The 19,619-nt window shown below is 41.0% G+C and overlaps 1 protein-coding gene across 1 annotated transcript; it reads right to left on the bottom strand.

Moving 5' to 3' along the window:
* Positions 1-303: 303 nt before the first annotated feature.
* LOC147126940 (uncharacterized) lies at positions 304-9,561 on the bottom strand. The gene is made up of 3 exons (XM_086022187.1): positions 9,130-9,561; positions 4,946-5,326; positions 304-1,083 (listed from the first exon to the last, which is right to left on the bottom strand). The coding sequence occupies exons 1-3, from the start codon at positions 9,251-9,253 to the stop codon at positions 995-997; spliced, it is 594 nt and encodes a 197-aa protein (XP_085878313.1). The 5' UTR covers positions 9,254-9,561; the 3' UTR covers positions 304-994.
* Between the last annotated feature and the right edge of the window lie 10,058 nt (positions 9,562-19,619).

Here is a 19,619-nt window from a genome sequence, read left to right as displayed (position 1 = left end):
TAAACAATCCCTTACACACGACTGAAATCATCAGCACATGCTTTCATATACTTAAATACCCATTTCAGTGCTGTGTGTGAGTGTATCAGAAATGTCAGAATTTCAGTAATGTCTATGAAATGTATATGATTTGTGTGTGTGTGTCCAGAAAAATGTCCATAAAGGCCACTCATACTTTTGTGCCTTCTTTTTTTTCTGGGGCATTTTATTTCACCTGTTTGTAAAGTGGTGTGTTGTTAACTGTTTGACAAGCCAAGTTTGTACAAAATGTTGACATTCATTTTCTTTTTATTTCTTGATTATAAACAGAGTACATCTTTACATTTGATCATTGATTAGGAGAGCAACCAGAGTTATTCTACATGTCACTTTGGTTGTACAGTTTCTACTATTGAAAATGTTGTGAGATTTGTAATAGAATACAGTTCTTGAGCAAACATTGGATCGATAAAATCTTACACTGTTACCTAAAAAGGCTCAGAAAAAAACATTGAGAATAAAAGCATAAAGTGTACACCATACAGTGGCCTACTTGGTCTTGAGTATTTTTTTTATGTTTCATTATAGATTTATGAGCCATTGCCAGTATATGTGGTTGCTGTCTTTGAGAGCAAGGGATCTATTTTTTTGTATGACTTTTAGGACTTGACAGTAACAGGTTAGTTTCTGATCATTTCATATACTGTAAAAACATATCCCATGATTAGAATTGCTATCTACTGTATCACATCATCTGATTACTATTTCAATTATTTCAAATACCTGTGAACGAACTGTGTCCCTCAGATTCAAGTACAAGTCAAGTGCTTGGGACATGGTACATGGAAACTCCCAGTTTGATTCCCCCATTAATATTGTGCATAAATCAAACAGATCCACATCACATGGGACCGAATTTTAAAATGTACAGCTATCTTTACACATGGTCAGATCTTCCGTCAGTGGAACAAGACAGTCTTCTGCACCCCAAATGTGAGGGGCCACGTACATGACATCAGGTATCCCACTGGGAACGTTGATGTTCTTGGAGGGCCTTATACGGTGAGCATTCCAAACACCCCTCTGATTGTCGTTCAATAACTCCTGTTGAAGAAACATGAAAAAGACTTAGCTTTGGTATGCAGTGCATTGTTAAAAAATGTGATTATAGTGAGTGAAATATAGTCCCCTTTATTCTCTGCCTGGTGAAGAAGAACAAATGGCAGGCATCGGGCAAAATCAGATTACCCCCCCAAACCACTTTTACTGTGTCTTCAGTTCACATAAGTGAATATGATTTTTTTTAAATCAATATTATTATTATTAAGGGTAATTCAACAATAATATTATGGGTAATCTGAGAAAATGTATTATTTAAGAAGCGTGTATCAAACTGGCAGCTCTTCCCATTAATCAGTAGCCAGGAAGTATCTCTCAATTTGAAAAAGGTTGGTGACCCCTCGGGTAAAGCGGTATAGGCCGCTTACCTGAATGATTGGCATGAAACAGAACTGTGACAGGGCTTTGTCAACAAAATCCCCAGTGAAGAACCCTTCATCCTTCAGTTCTCCGAGAAGAGTGATCCAGTGTTCGATTCCTTCTTTTCTCATCACTCCCCACCAGCTCTCAATTCTCTGGTTTGCAGTACTTGCCCCTACAATATAACTTCTCTCCGCAGCTCTGTCATCGTCATTTCTCCTTATATACAGTTGAACGTCTCTCGCCACGACGTTCTCTGTGTCCATGTCTGTTCGTACTAGTTTGGGGACGCCGCCACAGCGTTCCACTGCTTCCACAATGTACCCCACAGTAACTTTGGGGTCACTGTTGGTCAGAGCTGCCCGCAGCCAAATGACATAACGCGAGAATGCGTCAATGCAGCCGTTAATGCATATCCCATACGGCTTAAATTTGTCGTATGAATCGATGTGCCACCCTCCTTCTTAGCCGACGGGTCAGACGAAGTTGTGAACTGACGGGGTCCAGTAGAGAGAGGATGATTCTGACTTCTTTTCAGATACAAATATTATGTTGTTTACATTTCGTATACATCCACCGGTAACCGTGATCCCTTCCGGAGCCTTGCAGTTGCTGAGCAATGAAATCGATCCCGGCGTGCAAGTCGTACTTCCGCCGGGAAAGCAACCTGGCTCTCAGCAGTCTATTCAAATGTCTCTCGGTGATAATGATTCCTTGCAAAGCCTGGCTTTTCATGATGTCAATGTAACTCATCCCGAGCCTAAAGTAAAATTCGATCAAGCTGCTCTTGTCAATTGTGTAGCTTTCCCTAGACCTTTCAACTTTGAAAGGTGCGTTCGATTTTCATTATAAACTGACCCGCAAGAGCCACGGCTCCTTTGTGCGCACGCTTTCACTACTTCGTGCGCACGCTGTAACTATTTCGTGCGCACGAATAAGTAGTTCGTGCGGTGGACGTGAAGTCTCGTAAAAGTGGACCTCTGTAAATCAGTGAATTATGTGACGTAGGATGGAGTCATCGGTCAAAATGTATTTGAAAGTTCATGCTCATATTTCCTTTGAAGTAGAATAAAACAATGGACAATATGTGCTTGTTTGGTTTAATCATTGAATATTTCATTTAATATAATGCAAACTAGAATCATATGTTCAGTTTCCTTAATTTTTCCTGGATAACTGGACAAACGCTGATTTCACAATCACTGTCCATTGAGAAATGATCACGTAAAAAAAGAAGACAAAAGGCCTTTGACTAACAAAAAGAATTAATGCATTGTAAACTAAAAAATGATCATATGGAACACACTTCCATAAATCAACTTTTATCAAGCAAACAATTTAGAAGAACAAAAATATATGAAAATAGAAACAATATAAAAGGAACTCGGGTTACACTGAATAGCTTCAACAAATTCCGAAATCAACATAAACAGCCTATTTCATTGAAAAAAAAAAAAAACAGTTTGATTACTTGTATAAATTGTATGTACACTTTCCCACCTTCCTATTAAAAGCCAAAGTTTGTTCACAGTCCATGTATCAATCAAGAAGTTACTTCATATGGAAATCACAAAAACATTGTACATAGCACATACATTGCTTAAAAACGGACCAACAGTGGTAATCGGTAAAAACAGTGGTAAAAAAAACAACAGGATTTTGGTAGGTACAGAGACAAGGAGAAGAGAAAAAATGTTACATTGAATAAAACGTTGCAGATTTTGTAAATAATGATCACGTTAAATACTTTAGCTCAGGGGTGCTCACACTTTTTCAGCATGCGAACTACTAATAAAATGACCAAGTCAAAATGATCTACCTTTCGGGTAGAGTAAGTTTTGCATATTTGTAGTGGGTAGGTCCTACCCACTACAAAAGTGCAAAACACATTTATTTTCAAATATATTCAACATTTTTTATTTACAATGTATGCTGATGTACCTTGCATAACCGCATGAGCCAATGTTGCACAACACAACATAACTATGAACATGTATTTTTTTTTTTGTTACAGTATGCCGCCCATTGATTGAATGTGAGACTCGAGTTCCTTTTAGAGATGTTTATTCGTCAGCAATACGCCGCAAAACGCCAACACAGTTGGTAGAACTAAAAGTTTAGACATACAACATAAAACAACATATTACATTTATGACAAAGATAGCTTTGCTTAGCGCAAAGCTAATCACGATAGACAATGCAGAATGACCACTTTGGGCTGCTTTCAACCAACAGCAGTTTTCTCCCAGTGATAATCATCACTGTCAAAAATGTGATGCTTCAACAAACTTGTTGTATTCATTTAGTATATTCACTCTGCTTTGGCAAAACAACGAGGAAAAAGTAAGCAACACGCATGGTGAATGCTGCCAAGTCTTTGCGAAAAGCAGACGGAGATTCTGTGAGACGCAACTTCCGGGATGACATTTTCAAAATTAAGGCATCGTATTTCAAAATACAGATGGCTGCCATTACAAATGTCATGCGATCTACCAATACTACCTTTCCGATTAACGGGTAGATCGCGATCTACATATTGAGCACCCCTGCTTTAGCTGTTAAACATTAACATTTTCATTTAAGACTTCTTGATTATTGCAGTTGTCACCAGCACACTTGTGTCTCTTGACAGAAACTTTCCATGAGAAGTATTGGCCACAAACTGAGCAGGCAAAAGGTTTCTCACCAGTGTGGGTTCTGGTGTGACTTATTAGGCTTCCCTTCTGAGAGAATCTTTGGTCACAAACTGAGCAGGCAAAAGGTTTCTCACCAGTGTGTGTTCTTATGTGTTGTTTTAAGGTTGACTTCTGAGAGAATCTTTGGCCACAAACTGAGCAGGCAAAAGGTTTCTCATTAGTATGTGTTCTGGTGTGACTTATTAAGTTTCCCTTGCGAGAGAATCTTTGGCCACAAACTGAACAGGCAAAATGTTTCTCACCAGTGTGGGTTCTGGTGTGACTTATTAAGCTTAACTTATGAGAGAATGTTTGGCCACAAACTGAACAGGCAAAAGGTTTCTCACCAGTGTGTGTTCTTACGTGGTCTTTTAAGGTGGACTTTCGAGAGAACATTTGGCCACAATCTGAACAAGCAAAAGGTTTCTCACCCGTGTGTGTTCTTATGTGTAGTTTTAAGAATGAATTACGAGAGAATCTTTGTCCACAATGTGAACATGCAAAAGGTTTCTCACCAGTGTGTGTTCTGGTGTGACTTATTAAGCTTCCCTTCTGAGAGAATCTTTGGCCACAATGTGAACATGCAAAAGGTTTCTCACCAGTATGTGTTCGGGTGTGACCTATTAAGTGTTCCTTCCGAGAGAATCTTTGGCCACAAACTGAGCAGGAAAAAGGTTTCTCTTCAGAGTGTATTCTCATGTGTTTTAAACGTCCTTTGAAAGCACAGGTTTTCCCACACGCAGAACATTTCCAGCATTTGTTGTCATTGTTACATGTCATATCACCTTCACATTCTTCATCATCATTCTCACCATTTGATGATGTCTCATCAGTATCAGATAGTGGAGGTCGGAGGCCGTCTACTTGTGATCCTCCCCAGTGGTCCCCATCACCTTCTGTTGTCACGTGTTGACGTGAGCTGCTGCTTGGAGGCTCCGCCCCTCTGCTCACCTCACTTTGACCTTCATCTTTACTCTTCAAAGATACATTAGTCGATGACAACTTGCAGATATCCTGCTCCTCCTCGTCTTTGATGTAGGGGGGCTCTTCTCCCTCCTCTTTTATGCAGGGTTGCTCTCGCTCATCCTCCTGTTTAACATAACGGGAATGTTGCTTGTCGTCTTCTTTAAAGTGGGGGATCTCTTCGTCCTCCTCTTCCTCTTTAATATGAGGATAAACATATTCACTGATGTCTGAAAGACACAAAAACACAAATGCACATGGCATTAGGGCTGTCCCAAACAATTATTTTTCTCCCGATTAATCTATCAACTATTTTTGATGAAGAAGATGCCATACTGAAATATTACAATGATTTTGAAAAGGCACACATTATATATTAGTGCAGTCACGGACATGTAAGCAGGCCAGGGTTTCTTCTATTTTTTTTTTTTTTTAAAGCAGCGGGAGCAGGACATATCTTAAATACGAGGTGCATGCTGTGCTGCGCCCAGAGTCTGCATAGAGACGGTGAAACCGAGAGCGGAGTAGATATATACACAGATGTCACGTTATTGTTTCTGGATACATAAAGCAACGGAATCAGGAACGTTACCTACAAGCACCAACGCAGTTTGACTGGAGTGAAATAGCTCCGCAAATGTTAGCCCCATAATGCACAAAGCTGAATCACAACATTGTGTGATTTTGACTGCAACCCGCTGATTTGAGAAATGAAACCTCACGATGCACGTTAATATGTTGCACTTAACAGCAACTTTAGTAAAACCGGGTCATATTAGTAGTTAGTTAGATGGACTTATGATCCTTTTTGCATTCTGTCGTCTTCCAGCAGCACCTGGGTGACGGCCCTTCAGGTGTTCATTCATCACTAATGTGGTACGCCAACTCGGTTACAGACGACCAACTCGTTTGACTTTTTGTTGAAATATGTCCATACTTTGGACTTTGTCTGCTTTTTTAGCTGATTCGTAGTAGCGCTCTCCTCTTCCCCGCCCGGAACACAGACAGGATCCGGAAACTCCGCCATTTCTGCTGCTCCTTCTTTTCTGCTGTGGGCACTTGTTTACAACTGACAGTATGCACGTGTTGATGCATTTACGTCATTGACCCTCGATGGTATGTTGTGCGGGCCGACGTATTTACGTCATCGGTGACGTCGACTATTTCGACTAGTCGGGACAGCCTAGTTATAATAAACACAGTACATTTACAGTGTGTTGAATGTATATATCCGTCTTGTCTTTTATCTTTCCATTCCAACAATAATTTACAGAAAAATATAGCATATTTTGGAGATAGTAATTGCAATTAAATGCGATTAATTACATTTTAAGATGTGATTAACCTGATGAAACTTTTTAATTGTTTAACAGCTCTAATCAAAATAAGAAGCATCTTAATGCTGTACCTCACATTGCTGCTGAGAGGTGGATGGAGAAAGACGAGAGGAGGGTGAAAAAGGCAAAAGATACTGCACGATCGAGACGCTCTGTGCATGCTCAATTGCAAGGAAAGCTGGTCTTTGTAGTACTGGAAGTGCTTGTATGCGGAAGTGTGCGTTGTTTGGAGCGCAACCCACCGCAAATACACAAGCAGAGATAAACAAGCACAGAGACGCAGCACAAAAGCAGATTTTTGGAGCGAGGAGGAAACCGGCTGCTTCATTCCTGTGGTGAGTGACATGAATATCAAGTGTTTTACTGACAGTTGAAAGTAACGAGCGGAAATTAGGTCTATTTGAGTCTTGGCGCCATGTGTCGCTGTACACGGTGGGTTGTTCTAATGCCGGGGCAACTCTTTCCGCTTAATCACGTAAACGAGTTATTCATAATGTTTCAGAAATCAGAATTTTGACCCTAATCCGAATATTGAGTGCATGTAAACGTAGTCACGATGGTGCCGGGGACAGAACGGCGGAGGAGGCACGGGCGTCGTAAAGTCGAAACTTCGTAGATCGCGTAAGTAAGTCGTAATTCGATGACTTCCTGTAAAGCAGTTACATTAGAACTCTCCCCTCGCTCACTTCTTAGCCAGCTAATGAGCATTAAAAGCGGAAGTCAACACAAACATTTTTTTTTCAAGAATATGTTCTATGCAAGCCCACTAGTTGAAACAGGGCATTCAAATATTGCGTTTGTGGAATAAGTGTTAATGCACTCGTTTTTAGCCATCTCTGGGGCGGCCATTTTGTCCTCTGTCGACTGAAAATGACATCACAAGTGCTCACAACGACCAATCACGGCTCATATTCAGAAAACAGGTCAGCCGTTTGGGTTGACTTCCACTTTAAAGGGACACTGGGATGAGCTTAAAGGATGGTGGGGCCGGATGGCCACGTTTTCACTAACAAGTTCATTTTATATATTTTTTGATCAGGAAAATGAAAAGAGTTGTCATTTTCTATTTTATCAATAAATTTGGGAGAAATTAGGAAATAAGTGACTCTATGAATAACGCCCCTTGTTAATGAGCAGAATGGCCGCGCCCCCTACCGTTCTATCCTTGTTCGGCCGGAGTCACGGCATGAACCGATTACAAACCCCCCATTGGAAATCATTGTACTTTCATTGCTTATAACGTCCTAACAAGGTGATCAATTGGCACCAAAATTTATGTGGACATCTCTACTAATGCCCACTTCAACATATCAAAAGGATTAACCTCTCCGTGACTTATTTATATGAGAATGAGGAAATGTGGAAGTCAGCAGAGCTACATAGGCTGGAACCAGCGCCCACTGCTTCTTTGCTTGAAAAAAAAAAACAAGTAAGTGTTAATGCACTCGTTTTTAGCCATCTCTGGGGCGGCCATTTTGTCCTCTGTCCACTGAAAATGACATCACAACTACTCACAACGACCAATCACGGCTCAGATTCAGAAAACAGGTCAGCTGTGATTGGTCATTGTGATGTCATTTTCAGTCGACAGAAGACAAAATGGCCGCCCCCGGCGATGGCTAAAAACAAGTGCATTTTGCTGCTTAACTTATATTCCACAAATGCAAAATTAATCAGAATGCCGTGTTTTAACTAGTGGGCCTGCTGGGAATATATTCTTGAAAAAAATATTTTAGGGGTTGACTTCCACTTTAAATAAACCTCTAACGTTATCATCTCTCCTGCAGCGTCATGCACTGATTTTTTTTTTTTTTGCTGGGTGTAGGCGGACGTAAGGAGGGAACCGCTTTAAAAGGACGGGGTCAGAGGACGATAATTTCTCTGAATAAGGACGGAGGGACGAGGCCGGAAGGGTACCCAGGTCACGCAGAGGGGACAGACCGGCAAAAAGTCAAGTGCCCAGCTCTGCTGTGCTGAGTTCATTTGGCATGAACAAATGTTCAGCAGACCTGCACATAAAAGGCAATGAATAAAAATAAAGAGGCAAAAACCTTGAACGCATTTTACCCAAACAACTTCACCTGACCATCATTACCATCAGAGGTGGGTAGTAATGAGTTAGATTTACTCCGTTACATTTACTTGAGCAAGTTTGTTTACCTGTTAGTAAGATGCTTGCTGAAAGTACAGGGGCTGAAATTTTGTGCGACTTGTGCTTAATTTCTTTTATTTATACCATTATTATTTTATTGTTTATTAAAGTACTTCAATTTAACTTAAGATTATTTTAAGATATTCTTTAATCGAATGTAATTCATTTTATTGATTGCATGGACTTTGATTTGCCTGAAGATGATTATTTTGTATTTTCGTCTAGTTGAATGATTGGTTTTAAAAAACAAAAAATAAATTAGACATTGCTAGTCACTCAGTACATGAGTAGTTTTTTCACCAAGTACTTTTTTACTTTCACTCAAGTAATTATATGGATGACGACTATTTACTTCTACTTGAGTCATATTATTCTGAAGTAACAGTACTTTTGCTTGAGTACAATTTTTGGCTACTCTACCCACCTCTGATTACCATACACTCGTAAAGATTACATTGAAATACAAACACACACGTGACGTGTAGATTTTTAACGACAGAAAGTCGTTCTTTACAAATCAAGTGAGAGTAAGAAGTGTATAAACCTGCTCCGTGTAGCACAACACTAGTCTGCTTGCAGACTTCGCCCAGCAGTTGAAGTTGTTGCTCGTTCTCGTCTTTTATTCCACAAAGTTCCTCCTCGTATTTTGTTGTCGTCATTGCACACATTCTCACACGACAATCCCAACTAATTCGTACTTTATTTCTGCTTGACGATCTGTCGTGTACTTCTCTTTGTTAGCGGCTAGCGAGCTAAACCAAGCTAGGCCAACTTGGCCGAGAAGCATCAACAGGGGCCGAAAGGAGTTCATCCTGACACAAAGACTTAATTAATCAATGATGTCGTCGTCCTTTAAAGTAGCGATGGACGTCCTGTGTGGAGGTCGTGGTTCGTTCGAACACATATTGAGCCAAGTAAGACCAAGGGCAATTTGCGGTAGCTAGCTGTAGTGGTCGAGGCTAGTGTTGGGTCGTTCGCGAACGATTCGTTCAAAAAGAACGAATCTTTTCAGTGAACGTGAGTGAATGGATCACTTCCTGAAGGGATTCGTTCTTTTCTCAGTTCATTTGAGCTCAGCCACGCGCATGTGGTCAATCTTCGCGATCGGCCAATCAGCAGCCAACGTCAGATGTAAACGGGATTTACTGAACATACTGCCACGCTATTGGCCTTCACGAAGGAATCAGTGATGTCATTTCCCGTTCAACAACGATTCAGTGAGTGAACGTATCGCTGCCATTTCTCGTTCACTCGAACGAGAACTGCATGCAGTCAGTGAGTGAACTGAGTTTTGCTAAGAATGATTCGCGATTCGCCAAGGAAGGAACCACTCATCAACACCACTCCTTTCGTGTTCGCGGGGCCAGGCTTTCTTTGGCATCCGTTTCTCCAAGCTAACGGCTAATGTTAAGCCCATCCAAGTACCGGGGGCAAGCGCATGAAAACAAATAAGAGCTCTGACAAACTTAAAGTTCCTCGCCAGATCGTGATGAGGCGCCCCGGTCTGCTGCAGCTGGGAGATGACGTTGTTGTGGACATGGTACAACTTTATTTGAAAACATTTATTACAATACACATATGTGCACTTAGATATTATTATCCTCTCTGTCTACTGCAACTATAATGTGGTGCGATCATCATAATGTTGGTTTGCCATTAAGTTGTACTTTTATTTCAAATCTTGTTTGGTGCTCGAGTGTTTTATTAACTCTTGTTTTTATTTCAGCGCAACAGAACGTTTAACCAGACATCCGCTTCATTTGACAAGCCTGCACTTCGTAACGCATGAAAACAAAAATACACCGGGCGCGTGACGGCCGTGTTTTATGTCCTCCAAAATAACAAATATTTATATATGTAGGCATAGTGTCTACTGCGATTATTGTTGTTGTTAGTATTTATCACCGTTATTATAACCATGATTATAATGGTTATGATGATGTTTTTATATATTTGAGTGTTTATTTGTGTGTTTTTTTATTTTTTTTTTTTTTGAAAGTCCGGTTTGAGCGATTCTTTTTGATGAACTGATTCTAATGATTTTATTCACTTAAAAGAACTGTTATGCCCATCACTAGTCGCGGCAGACTTTACGTCACTTCCGCCTACGTCGTGACCGCTGCTTCATCGATACCTCAATCGAGGCACTGTCAACACAACAGCAATGTTGATACCTTTATAAAAATAACAATCATATGTGCAAGAGCATCCTAACAATAGATTGACAAATGTGCTTTCATGACAAGATGGTAACAATATTACAAAATATCAGATGTAAAAGAAAACTGCACTGCACAACTGCACATTAAACGCTTTAAATTTCTTATCAAACCGAATTTAGAATGCTTAATAATCACGCTTTGAACAATTTAGGCCGCTAAGTGACATTTATTTACGCTTCCGTCGGGATTCGAAATGGGTCAGCCAAAAGAAAACACTCCTCCCGCGAGACACTTGTTTATTGCGATGGTTAACTGAGGTGTGCCCACTATCCGCGGTTGGGCTGGTCATGTGCGTTTGGGGGAGTTTATTCAAATTTCAAACATTTAGGCGAGCCGTGTTTTTTCGTCGCTCCCTGCACATCGAGCACAAAGGAGGAAGGGTAAACTGACATTTCCTTTCAAGCACTTTCTCCTCTTTTTCTTATCTGATCAAGTTAGCTTTCATGACTGCAGTTTACTTTCGTTTTCTTGCTCGGCTATGGAAGTAAATCTGTGCCATCGGAGTTTGAATGCGAAATTCTAACGCTGAATTTTTTTAGCGCTGAAATTCAACATGTAAAAAAATTAGTATGCAAAAAAAATTCAGCAGCAAAATATTCGCCAGCAAAAATAATTCAATTGCAAAAATTCGCCTGCAGAAAATTCGCTGTCATAAAAATTCGCCGTCAAAAAATTCGCCGTCATAAAAATTCGCCGTCAAAAAATGCGCTGTCATAAAAATTCAGATGCACAATCTGGGTATTTGAGGAGAAGCAATCGATTCCGGTGTTCAGTCATCCAACGTCCAACCAATCAGGTTTAGCTCCGCTGGTCAAGTGACTCCCGACGCGGAAAAAGAGGTTGTACAATGTCTCCCAATGCAACTGGTGCTCCGCAGTGAGTTTGTTTACTCTATTTGCCCTTTGTGTTCGTAAAATTGAGTAATAGTTATTACTTGCCATGTTGCACAATATGCCGACTTAGTGAACAATAGTTGCATTGAACTTTTATCGAGGTGGCGTTCGTGAAAACTGCATAACTTGGCACAAGCTCGCCCCATGAATAACTCCATGCTGTGTGTCGGTAGCTCACTTCACTTGCTAGTTACGCTGTCACCTCGGCTTTCTGCAGTGATCCAGATTCGACTTCGTTCTCACTCACTGGCAAACATTTGAAACAAAAGTGTTTGGAATGAATTATTGTCCCATTCGTGATTCCTAACGTGTGTAATGTTGAAAGTTCGAGAGATTATTATGTTGGCATCGTCAAGGATAAGATAAGATAAGAAGGCCTTTATTTATCCCACAGTGGGGAAATTTTCAGTGTTACAGCAGCAAAGATATAGGTCACACAGGGACGGCGGCATAATGTAGCCATTAATGTATAACATTAACGGCAAACATTCAGGATCAACCCTCTGTAAATATACGCAGTAACGTGTATACACACATGTATATACACCGCAACACACATCTACATAAAAAGTATGAGGAACACTCATTTTAGCCTGTACATAGTACAGAGGAAAAATACTCTAGGTAAGTGACAGTGCTGCAGTACTGTAGTGAAATGTAAGGAACAGCATTGGATAAAAATAAAACTACGGTATTACAGTAGTGGGGAATGTTGGGTATTGCACGATATGAGCTCAGGTGCAGGACTGCACAATTGCACTAATGTCCGCCAGTTTGTAGAGACTACACAATGTTCTTGTTAAAGAGTCTGACAGTAGCAGGCAAGAAGGAGCGGCGGAATCTCTCCTTTGCACAGCGAGGGTGTAACAGTCTGTCACTGAAGGAGCTGTGGAGTGCTGTTAGGGTGCCCTGGAGGGGGTGGTCCGGGTTGTCCAGCATTGATGACAGCTTCGTCAACATCCTCCTGTCCCCCACCGAGTCCACAGAGTCCAGGGAGCAGCGCAGGACAGAGCCGGCCCTCCTGACCAGTTTGTCCAGCCGCTTCTTGTCCCGGGCCGAGACGCCACCTGCCCAGGTGACCACTCCCTGGAAGATGACCGATGCAACCACCGAGTCATAAAGGTTCCTGAGGAGTGTCCCCTGAACCCCAAAAGACCTCGGTCTCCTGAGTAGGAAGAGTCTGCTCTGACTCTTCCTATAGAGGGCGTCTGTGTTGTCCCTCCAGTCCAGTTTATTGTTCAGATGAACACCCAGGTACTTGTAAGTTGAGACTCTCTCAACATCTGTTCCCCGGATATTCACTGGTGCAGGTGAAGAGTGCTGGCGCCTACCGAAATCCACCACCATTTCTTTGGATATCCCCGCATTGATCAGGAGGCGGTTCTGCTAGCACCAGTCCACAAAACCCTGAGTAAGTTCTCTGTACTCCCGATCATCTCCGCCTGTGATGAGGCCGACAATCGCAGAGTCGTCAGAGAACTTCTGCAGGTGACAGGTAGGGGTGCTGTAGTTGAAGTCCGAGGTGTAGAGGGTGAACAGGAAGGGTGCCAAGACAGTTCCCTGTGGGGCCCCCATGCTACAGAGAAGCACGTCAGACACACAGTCCTGTATCCTCACATACTGTGGCCGGTTTGTGAGGTAGTCCTGGATCCATGTGGTGAGGTGGTGGGCCACCCCCGCCCGCTCTAGCTAGTATCCCAATAGGGTGGGCTGGATGGTGTTGAAAGCACTGGAGAAATCAAAGAACATGATCCTCACAGTGCTCCCCGCCTTCTCCAGGTGGGAGAGTGAAGTGTGGAGGAGGTAGATGATGGCTTCATCCACACTGATGCCAGGCTGGTATGCGAACTGGAGTGGGTCCATTGAGGAGCTCACCAGGGGGCGCGGGTGGACAAGGACCAGTCCCTCCAGGGTCTTCATCAGGTGAGATGTCAGCGCCACTGGTCTGAAGCTGTTGTGCTCCTTCGGGTGGGGGGTCTTGGGCACCGGGACCAGGCAGGATGTTTTCCATAGCTGGGGGACCCTGCCCAGCTTCAGGCTCAGGTTGAACATGTGCTGGACAATTCCACACAGCTGGTCTGCGCAGGATTTGAGGAGCTGGGGGCTGATGCCATCTGGACCCGCTGCCTTCCTCGCCTTCATCTTCTTCAGCTGGTTCTTCACCTGAGATGTTGTGAAGGCCAAGGCTGGGCAGGAGGGGGTGGTGGCTGTCTGGTGTAGCTGGGAGCTGCAGACTGTGGAGAAAAGAGGGGCGGGGGTGATACACCCAGCAGGAGGAATAGGTGGAGGATGCAGCAGCCTGAGTGGAGGCAGGCATCTGATCGAACCTATTGAAAAAGAGGTTCAGCTCATTTGCCCACTGCAGGTCCTCACCAGTCCGCGTCTTGGGTTGTCCGTGGCCTGAGATGGTCTTCAGGCCCCTCCAGACTCTCCTGGAATTATTTTACAGCAGCTGCTCCTCCATCCTCTTCCTCTAGGACCTTTTCCCCTCTCTGATCCTCCTCCTCAGCTGGCGCTGCACAATCTACCACACCTCTTTGTTGGCTGACGCAAAAGCCCTCGTCTTCTCCTTCAGGAGAGCTGTAACGTCTGGTGTGATCCAGGGTTTGTTGTTGGAGAAACACCTTACTGTCCTAGTGGGTATGGTGTTCTCCATGCAGAAATTTAGAGATGGGAAAGCTTCCAAAACTTCCTTTCTGTTGATTGCGATTTTGTGCAATCTTAGGTTTGATTTTGAGAGTGTGTCACGGGTTCTTTGTAAAAGCCGGGCCCCGATCACACATTAATGCTGCCGCGCACGCGGGCCGCGATCACACATTAATTCCGCCGCGCACGTGCACCGTAAAAAAATAAAAAACGTTTTTACGGGAAAAAAACGGCAGCTGTGGTTGCCGGAATAATACTGTAAAAAATACAGCAGACTGTACAACACATTACAGAACAACCTGTAAATTTTATAGGATAAAACTGTAATCCTCTCCAAAAATTGACATGATAAACTGGTAAATTCAACACAATTTTGCAGCTAAATTAACACAACTATGCCTTTTATTCAAGCCATTTTCCCCGTATAATTTACATGCAGCAGTTGCTTATATACATCTAATCCCAGTTCAATTTCAATGAAAAAAACAGACGCAATACATTATTAAACAGTAAAAGCCTCATTGAAAGTCAGTGATTTTACTGAATTATTCTGCTTATTTTATTAAAATGTTCTGTTTCATGCAATATAATTTGTAGTATTTTTTTACGATGTTTTGTTGTGAAATAAACATCTACTTACTATCATTGAATTATTTGACGAAAGTCTTCATTAAATGAGTATTACTGGTAAATATGGACATACACAGTCAAACTGACAATGTCAAACCAAGATTTTCATCTGTAATGTTTACTGTTAAAACTAAAACCACCAAAAGAAAAATGAATGGGACACAGATAAAAAGTAGACAGCTTTTATACTTGATTACATTTAAACTGCCGTGAGTTTTTGTTTGACTTTTACCAGAAATTATTTCTGTAGAAACACTAGTGTTTTTCTCTGAGAAGCTAAACTCGCTCAACGCTTGTTTAATTGTCTCGCTGTAAAGGTTGGGGTAAAATGTACAGCTGTCTTTGACATGCAAAGGCTGACTGCTTCCAGACCCCACTGAAACATAAGCCTGAAACATCTGATGTCTCTCAGACAAAGTGAGGCAGACATTTTTAAAGTTTTTCAGATGCCTAGCACATCTCTTAAAGTAGCTGTGCTTACTTTCGAAGCGCATCGTCCACAGTCGTATCAGGGGGCCAAACTTCAAAATCAGTGTCGGATAGTGTCGCAAATAGTGATGCTTTGGTTTTAATTTACACTCCGGGAACAAACACTTCCTTGATTCCAAATATTCTTGGATTATAATGTCAAGATAGGTTACCTGTGCCAGAGAAATTCTTTGTGCACAAACGAGATCAACAATATCTTTAAGTTGGAGAGTTAACTGCCACAATATATGTGAATAGGACCATATTTCCTTGTACAATTGATATATTACTGTATTTTAAACAGTGAAATATTGTTATACTTGAACGAATGCAATACAGTTAAAAATACAATATTGCTTGGTCAAAAGAACGGAAATAAATTGTATACCATTTTACAAATTTGTATATCTCATGCACTGATTTGCGTTTCTTGGCTGGCAGCCAATCAGAGTGATTGTCACTGACACCACTTTGCAGACTGCTGTTGGTGTATTATTCATTCAATTCATATCTAAAAAGCACGATGACACAAAAATATATTAATTTTCCACAATTCTAAACACTACTTTTTAATTTAGGTTTGTTCCCACTTCCACCATGAATGTGCTGGGCAAAATTCTGGACATGTATGCATTGTACTTTTGAAACCATGACTGAGGACCGCACAACAAACAATGGTCCCTGCCATTGTTATGTAACCTTTTTGGTGTAAAGGCAAAGCCTTTGTAATCTTCTGGCGAAGTTTTAAGGACGAAGCGAAACTGAACGTCTTTAGTAATCGTAAGTGTGTTACATCGTTAAGTGACATGCCTGTTAATCTAAAGTTAATGTTGTGAGTTAACGCTGTTCACCTAAATGCTGTTAATGCCAACACGGATAAGGAGGGTTGTATTATTTAATTCCTTTCATCTGATGTTATTCAGTGAAATTGAATGGGATTTGATGTAAAGCAAGCAACTGCTGTATGTACATTTTACAGGAAATTGTATATATATATATATATATATATATATATATATATATATATATATATATATATATATATATATATATATATATATATATATATATATGGAAAAATCAGGCTGGGCCTGAATATTTCCCGCACTGAGCACAATCTTCCTGTCCCAACACATCGTATATTCAAATAAAATGACAAACTGAATAATATGAAGTTCAGATATTCCTTAGACAACCACGATTATGCCATTCTTAATATTCAATACAATAAAAAACAACGAAACGCAAATTTAAAAAAAATTAAATAATAATTTACAAAAAATTTAAAAGCATATTTTTTTTCATGAATCTCACTGTGTGGACAGTCTGTCAATCTGAGCGGGCCTGCGCACTCCCAAGCCCACCCATAACTCCACCCCTGACACACACACTATACCGCACTTTTACATACTCCAGCTATCTTTATATGTTTTTTGTATTCCATTTTGTTAACCAATAAAACAATTTAAAATAAATAAAAAATAAAACCATAATGAAAATTTAAAATATTTTCAATTTTTTTTTTTTAACTATAAACTAAACTAAAAAATGGCAGTGACTATTTTTGTTGTTTGTTTGGGGCAAAATCTGAGTCTCTTGGGAATGTTTGGCACAAGGCCACTTGAATATTGACTACAGAAGAAATAGGATTTCACATCATATCACAGAGTTTTACAATTGCCTGACAGTACATGAGAATAGGCATTCTGTGTTATAAAACTGTGTGGGTATCCCTTCACATTTTCTGTTAGGCCTAACCTGCAGACTATTAAGAAAAAAAGACAGGTGAGGCCTGTTGACTGTTTCGCCATTATTTTTTGAAAAATAATTCTCAACTTACTTATGCTGTTTATAACATCACCCTATGTTTGGTGTGCAGACTTGCACTGTACCGAGGCTTCTCCTGGGCAACATATGTTTCAGTGGCAAATCCCTCATGAATACTCTATTGAGTTGTAAAATGGTAGGGAGCTAGCTGGGGACGGTGTGTCTGAGTACTGCTAATCTGGCAGGTAATGGGTGCATTTACAAAAGAAAGGTGGCCAATTGTAGGCTGTTGAGTTGTTAGTTCAAAAAATATACAGGTGTATTTTCACATAGTTACTGCGTATATTTACATAGGTTTGATCCTGAATGTTTGCCGTGAATGTTACACATTGTCTACATTATGCCGCCGTCCCCGTGTGACCTATATCTTTGCTGCTGTAACACTGAAAATTTCCCCACGGTGGGATCAATAAAGGCCTTCTTATTCTTATTCTTATGAAAATGGCAAATTTCACTGGGTCTTATCCATGTGGCCTATTCAATACCGGGTAATCTCATCTCATCTGCTTTGTGCTTTTTGATAGGTGCCTCTGTGGGAAGTGTGCCACTATGCCAACAGAAGCACAGAATATTTGCTGTCGGGAAATTTCCATGGTATCATTCCACTACGATTAAATTTGTTATTTGTATCACACCTCAATATTATACTTAGTATTCAAAAATACCAGAAGAAGACTTTGTGAAGTTGAAGGAGAGTTGCAGTGTATGGTTGACCATCCAGGATTGGACCCTGTCTGCCTGAATGTATACTCATTGCAAAATGCTATGCAGATTTACAGAGCAGATTACAGGCCACTGCACTACAGAACAATTTACCAGTAAAATATGTTTTGAGAAGGATTTCATTTACAGTCTTATGAATAAACAACAAAATTGTGAGAAAAAAAATCTGACATTAGTAACAGAAATTAGTGAAATTAAAATTAATAATGCGATGACCACACTGAAAAAAGGAATTTATTGTAGTCTTTTCAGGTATCTGGCATATCGTTCTTTTGTGAGCTGGTGCTGGGGACTCCTTGGGCGCACAATCAGGGTGGTTATTCCAGCATGTGTGGTACTTCACATCGGCTCTGAATTTCCAGAGGACGACAGCCTGTTCACCGGATTCAAACGGGCCCTCGTCTGAACCTGGACATATAGATGGCAACAACCTTCTCCTTGTCGGGCCTCTCATACTGTCTCTACCTGTGATCGCTCAGCATTTTCATTGTAATGCATTCATACAATTGTAATACAATAAGTGTCAAATTATGATACACATTTTTTTTTACCTGCATAGCATTACAATGAAGGGAAAGACAACAGTTTAGGGGGCAAAACGAAGGATGACGGAATTAAAAGATTCCAAAGATGAAGTTTGAAGGTGAGGGCCTAATTTTACAACATCCTAAAATGTTCGGGTTTTTTTTGTTTTTTTTAAGCAACCTTGCCAACTTGTCAAAAGCTGGTGATTCTGTGAACGACATAGAAACATCATTTTAGAAAATAATATATTTTATAGTACAATTTGATCTCAGGTGGAATTCACTGTAGCTGTGTAGTTGTCTGCATTGGTAATATACCTGCTTGGAGCCATTTGTTTTTGTCCGTTGTCTTGCGGGTTTCATGCTCACAAATTGGGTAAAGAGGATCCTCGTGTGTGTGGATGTTTCGCACGTGGTTCAGAATCGCATTCCACCTTGCAATTGCAATTCCTGGGCTGCTCCCTGGACTCTGTGGACTCGGTGGGAGACAGGAGGATGTTGGCCAAGCTGTCATCAATGCTGGACAACCCGGACCACCTCCTCCAGGGCACCCTAACAGCACTCCACAGCTCCTTCAGTGACAGATTGTTACACCCTCGCTGTGCAAAGGAGAGATTCCGCCGCTCCTTCTTGCCTGCTGCTGTCAGACTCTTTAACAAGAACATTGTGTAGTCTCTACAAAATGGCGGACATTAGTGCAATTGTGCAGTCCTGCACCTGAGCTTAAATCGTGCAATACTCAACATTCCCCACTACTGTTAGTCTAGTTTCATTTTTATCCAATGCTGTTCCTTACATTTCACTGCAGCACTGCAGCACTGTCACTTAGAGTATTTTTTCCTCTGTACTATGTACAGGCCAAAATGAGTGTTCCTCATACTTTTTATGTAGATGTATGTTGGTGTGTATATACATGTGTATATACACATGGTTACTGCGTATATTTACATAGGTTTGATCCTGAATGTTTGCCGTGAATGTTATACATTAATGGCTACATTATGCAGCCGTCCCTGTGTGATCTATATCTTTGCTGCTGTAACACTGAAAATTTCCCCACTGTGGGATCAATAAAGGCCTTCTTATCTTATCTTATCAGAT

Source organism: Filicampus tigris, chromosome 22 (assembly GCF_054856515.1).
Source record: "Filicampus tigris isolate MCC_2025a chromosome 22, RoL_Ftig_1.0, whole genome shotgun sequence".
Lineage (NCBI taxonomy): Eukaryota > Metazoa > Chordata > Actinopteri > Syngnathiformes > Syngnathidae > Filicampus > Filicampus tigris.
The sequence above is the reverse complement of the archived record's forward strand: the minus strand, read 5'-3'. Positions and strand labels throughout refer to the sequence as shown.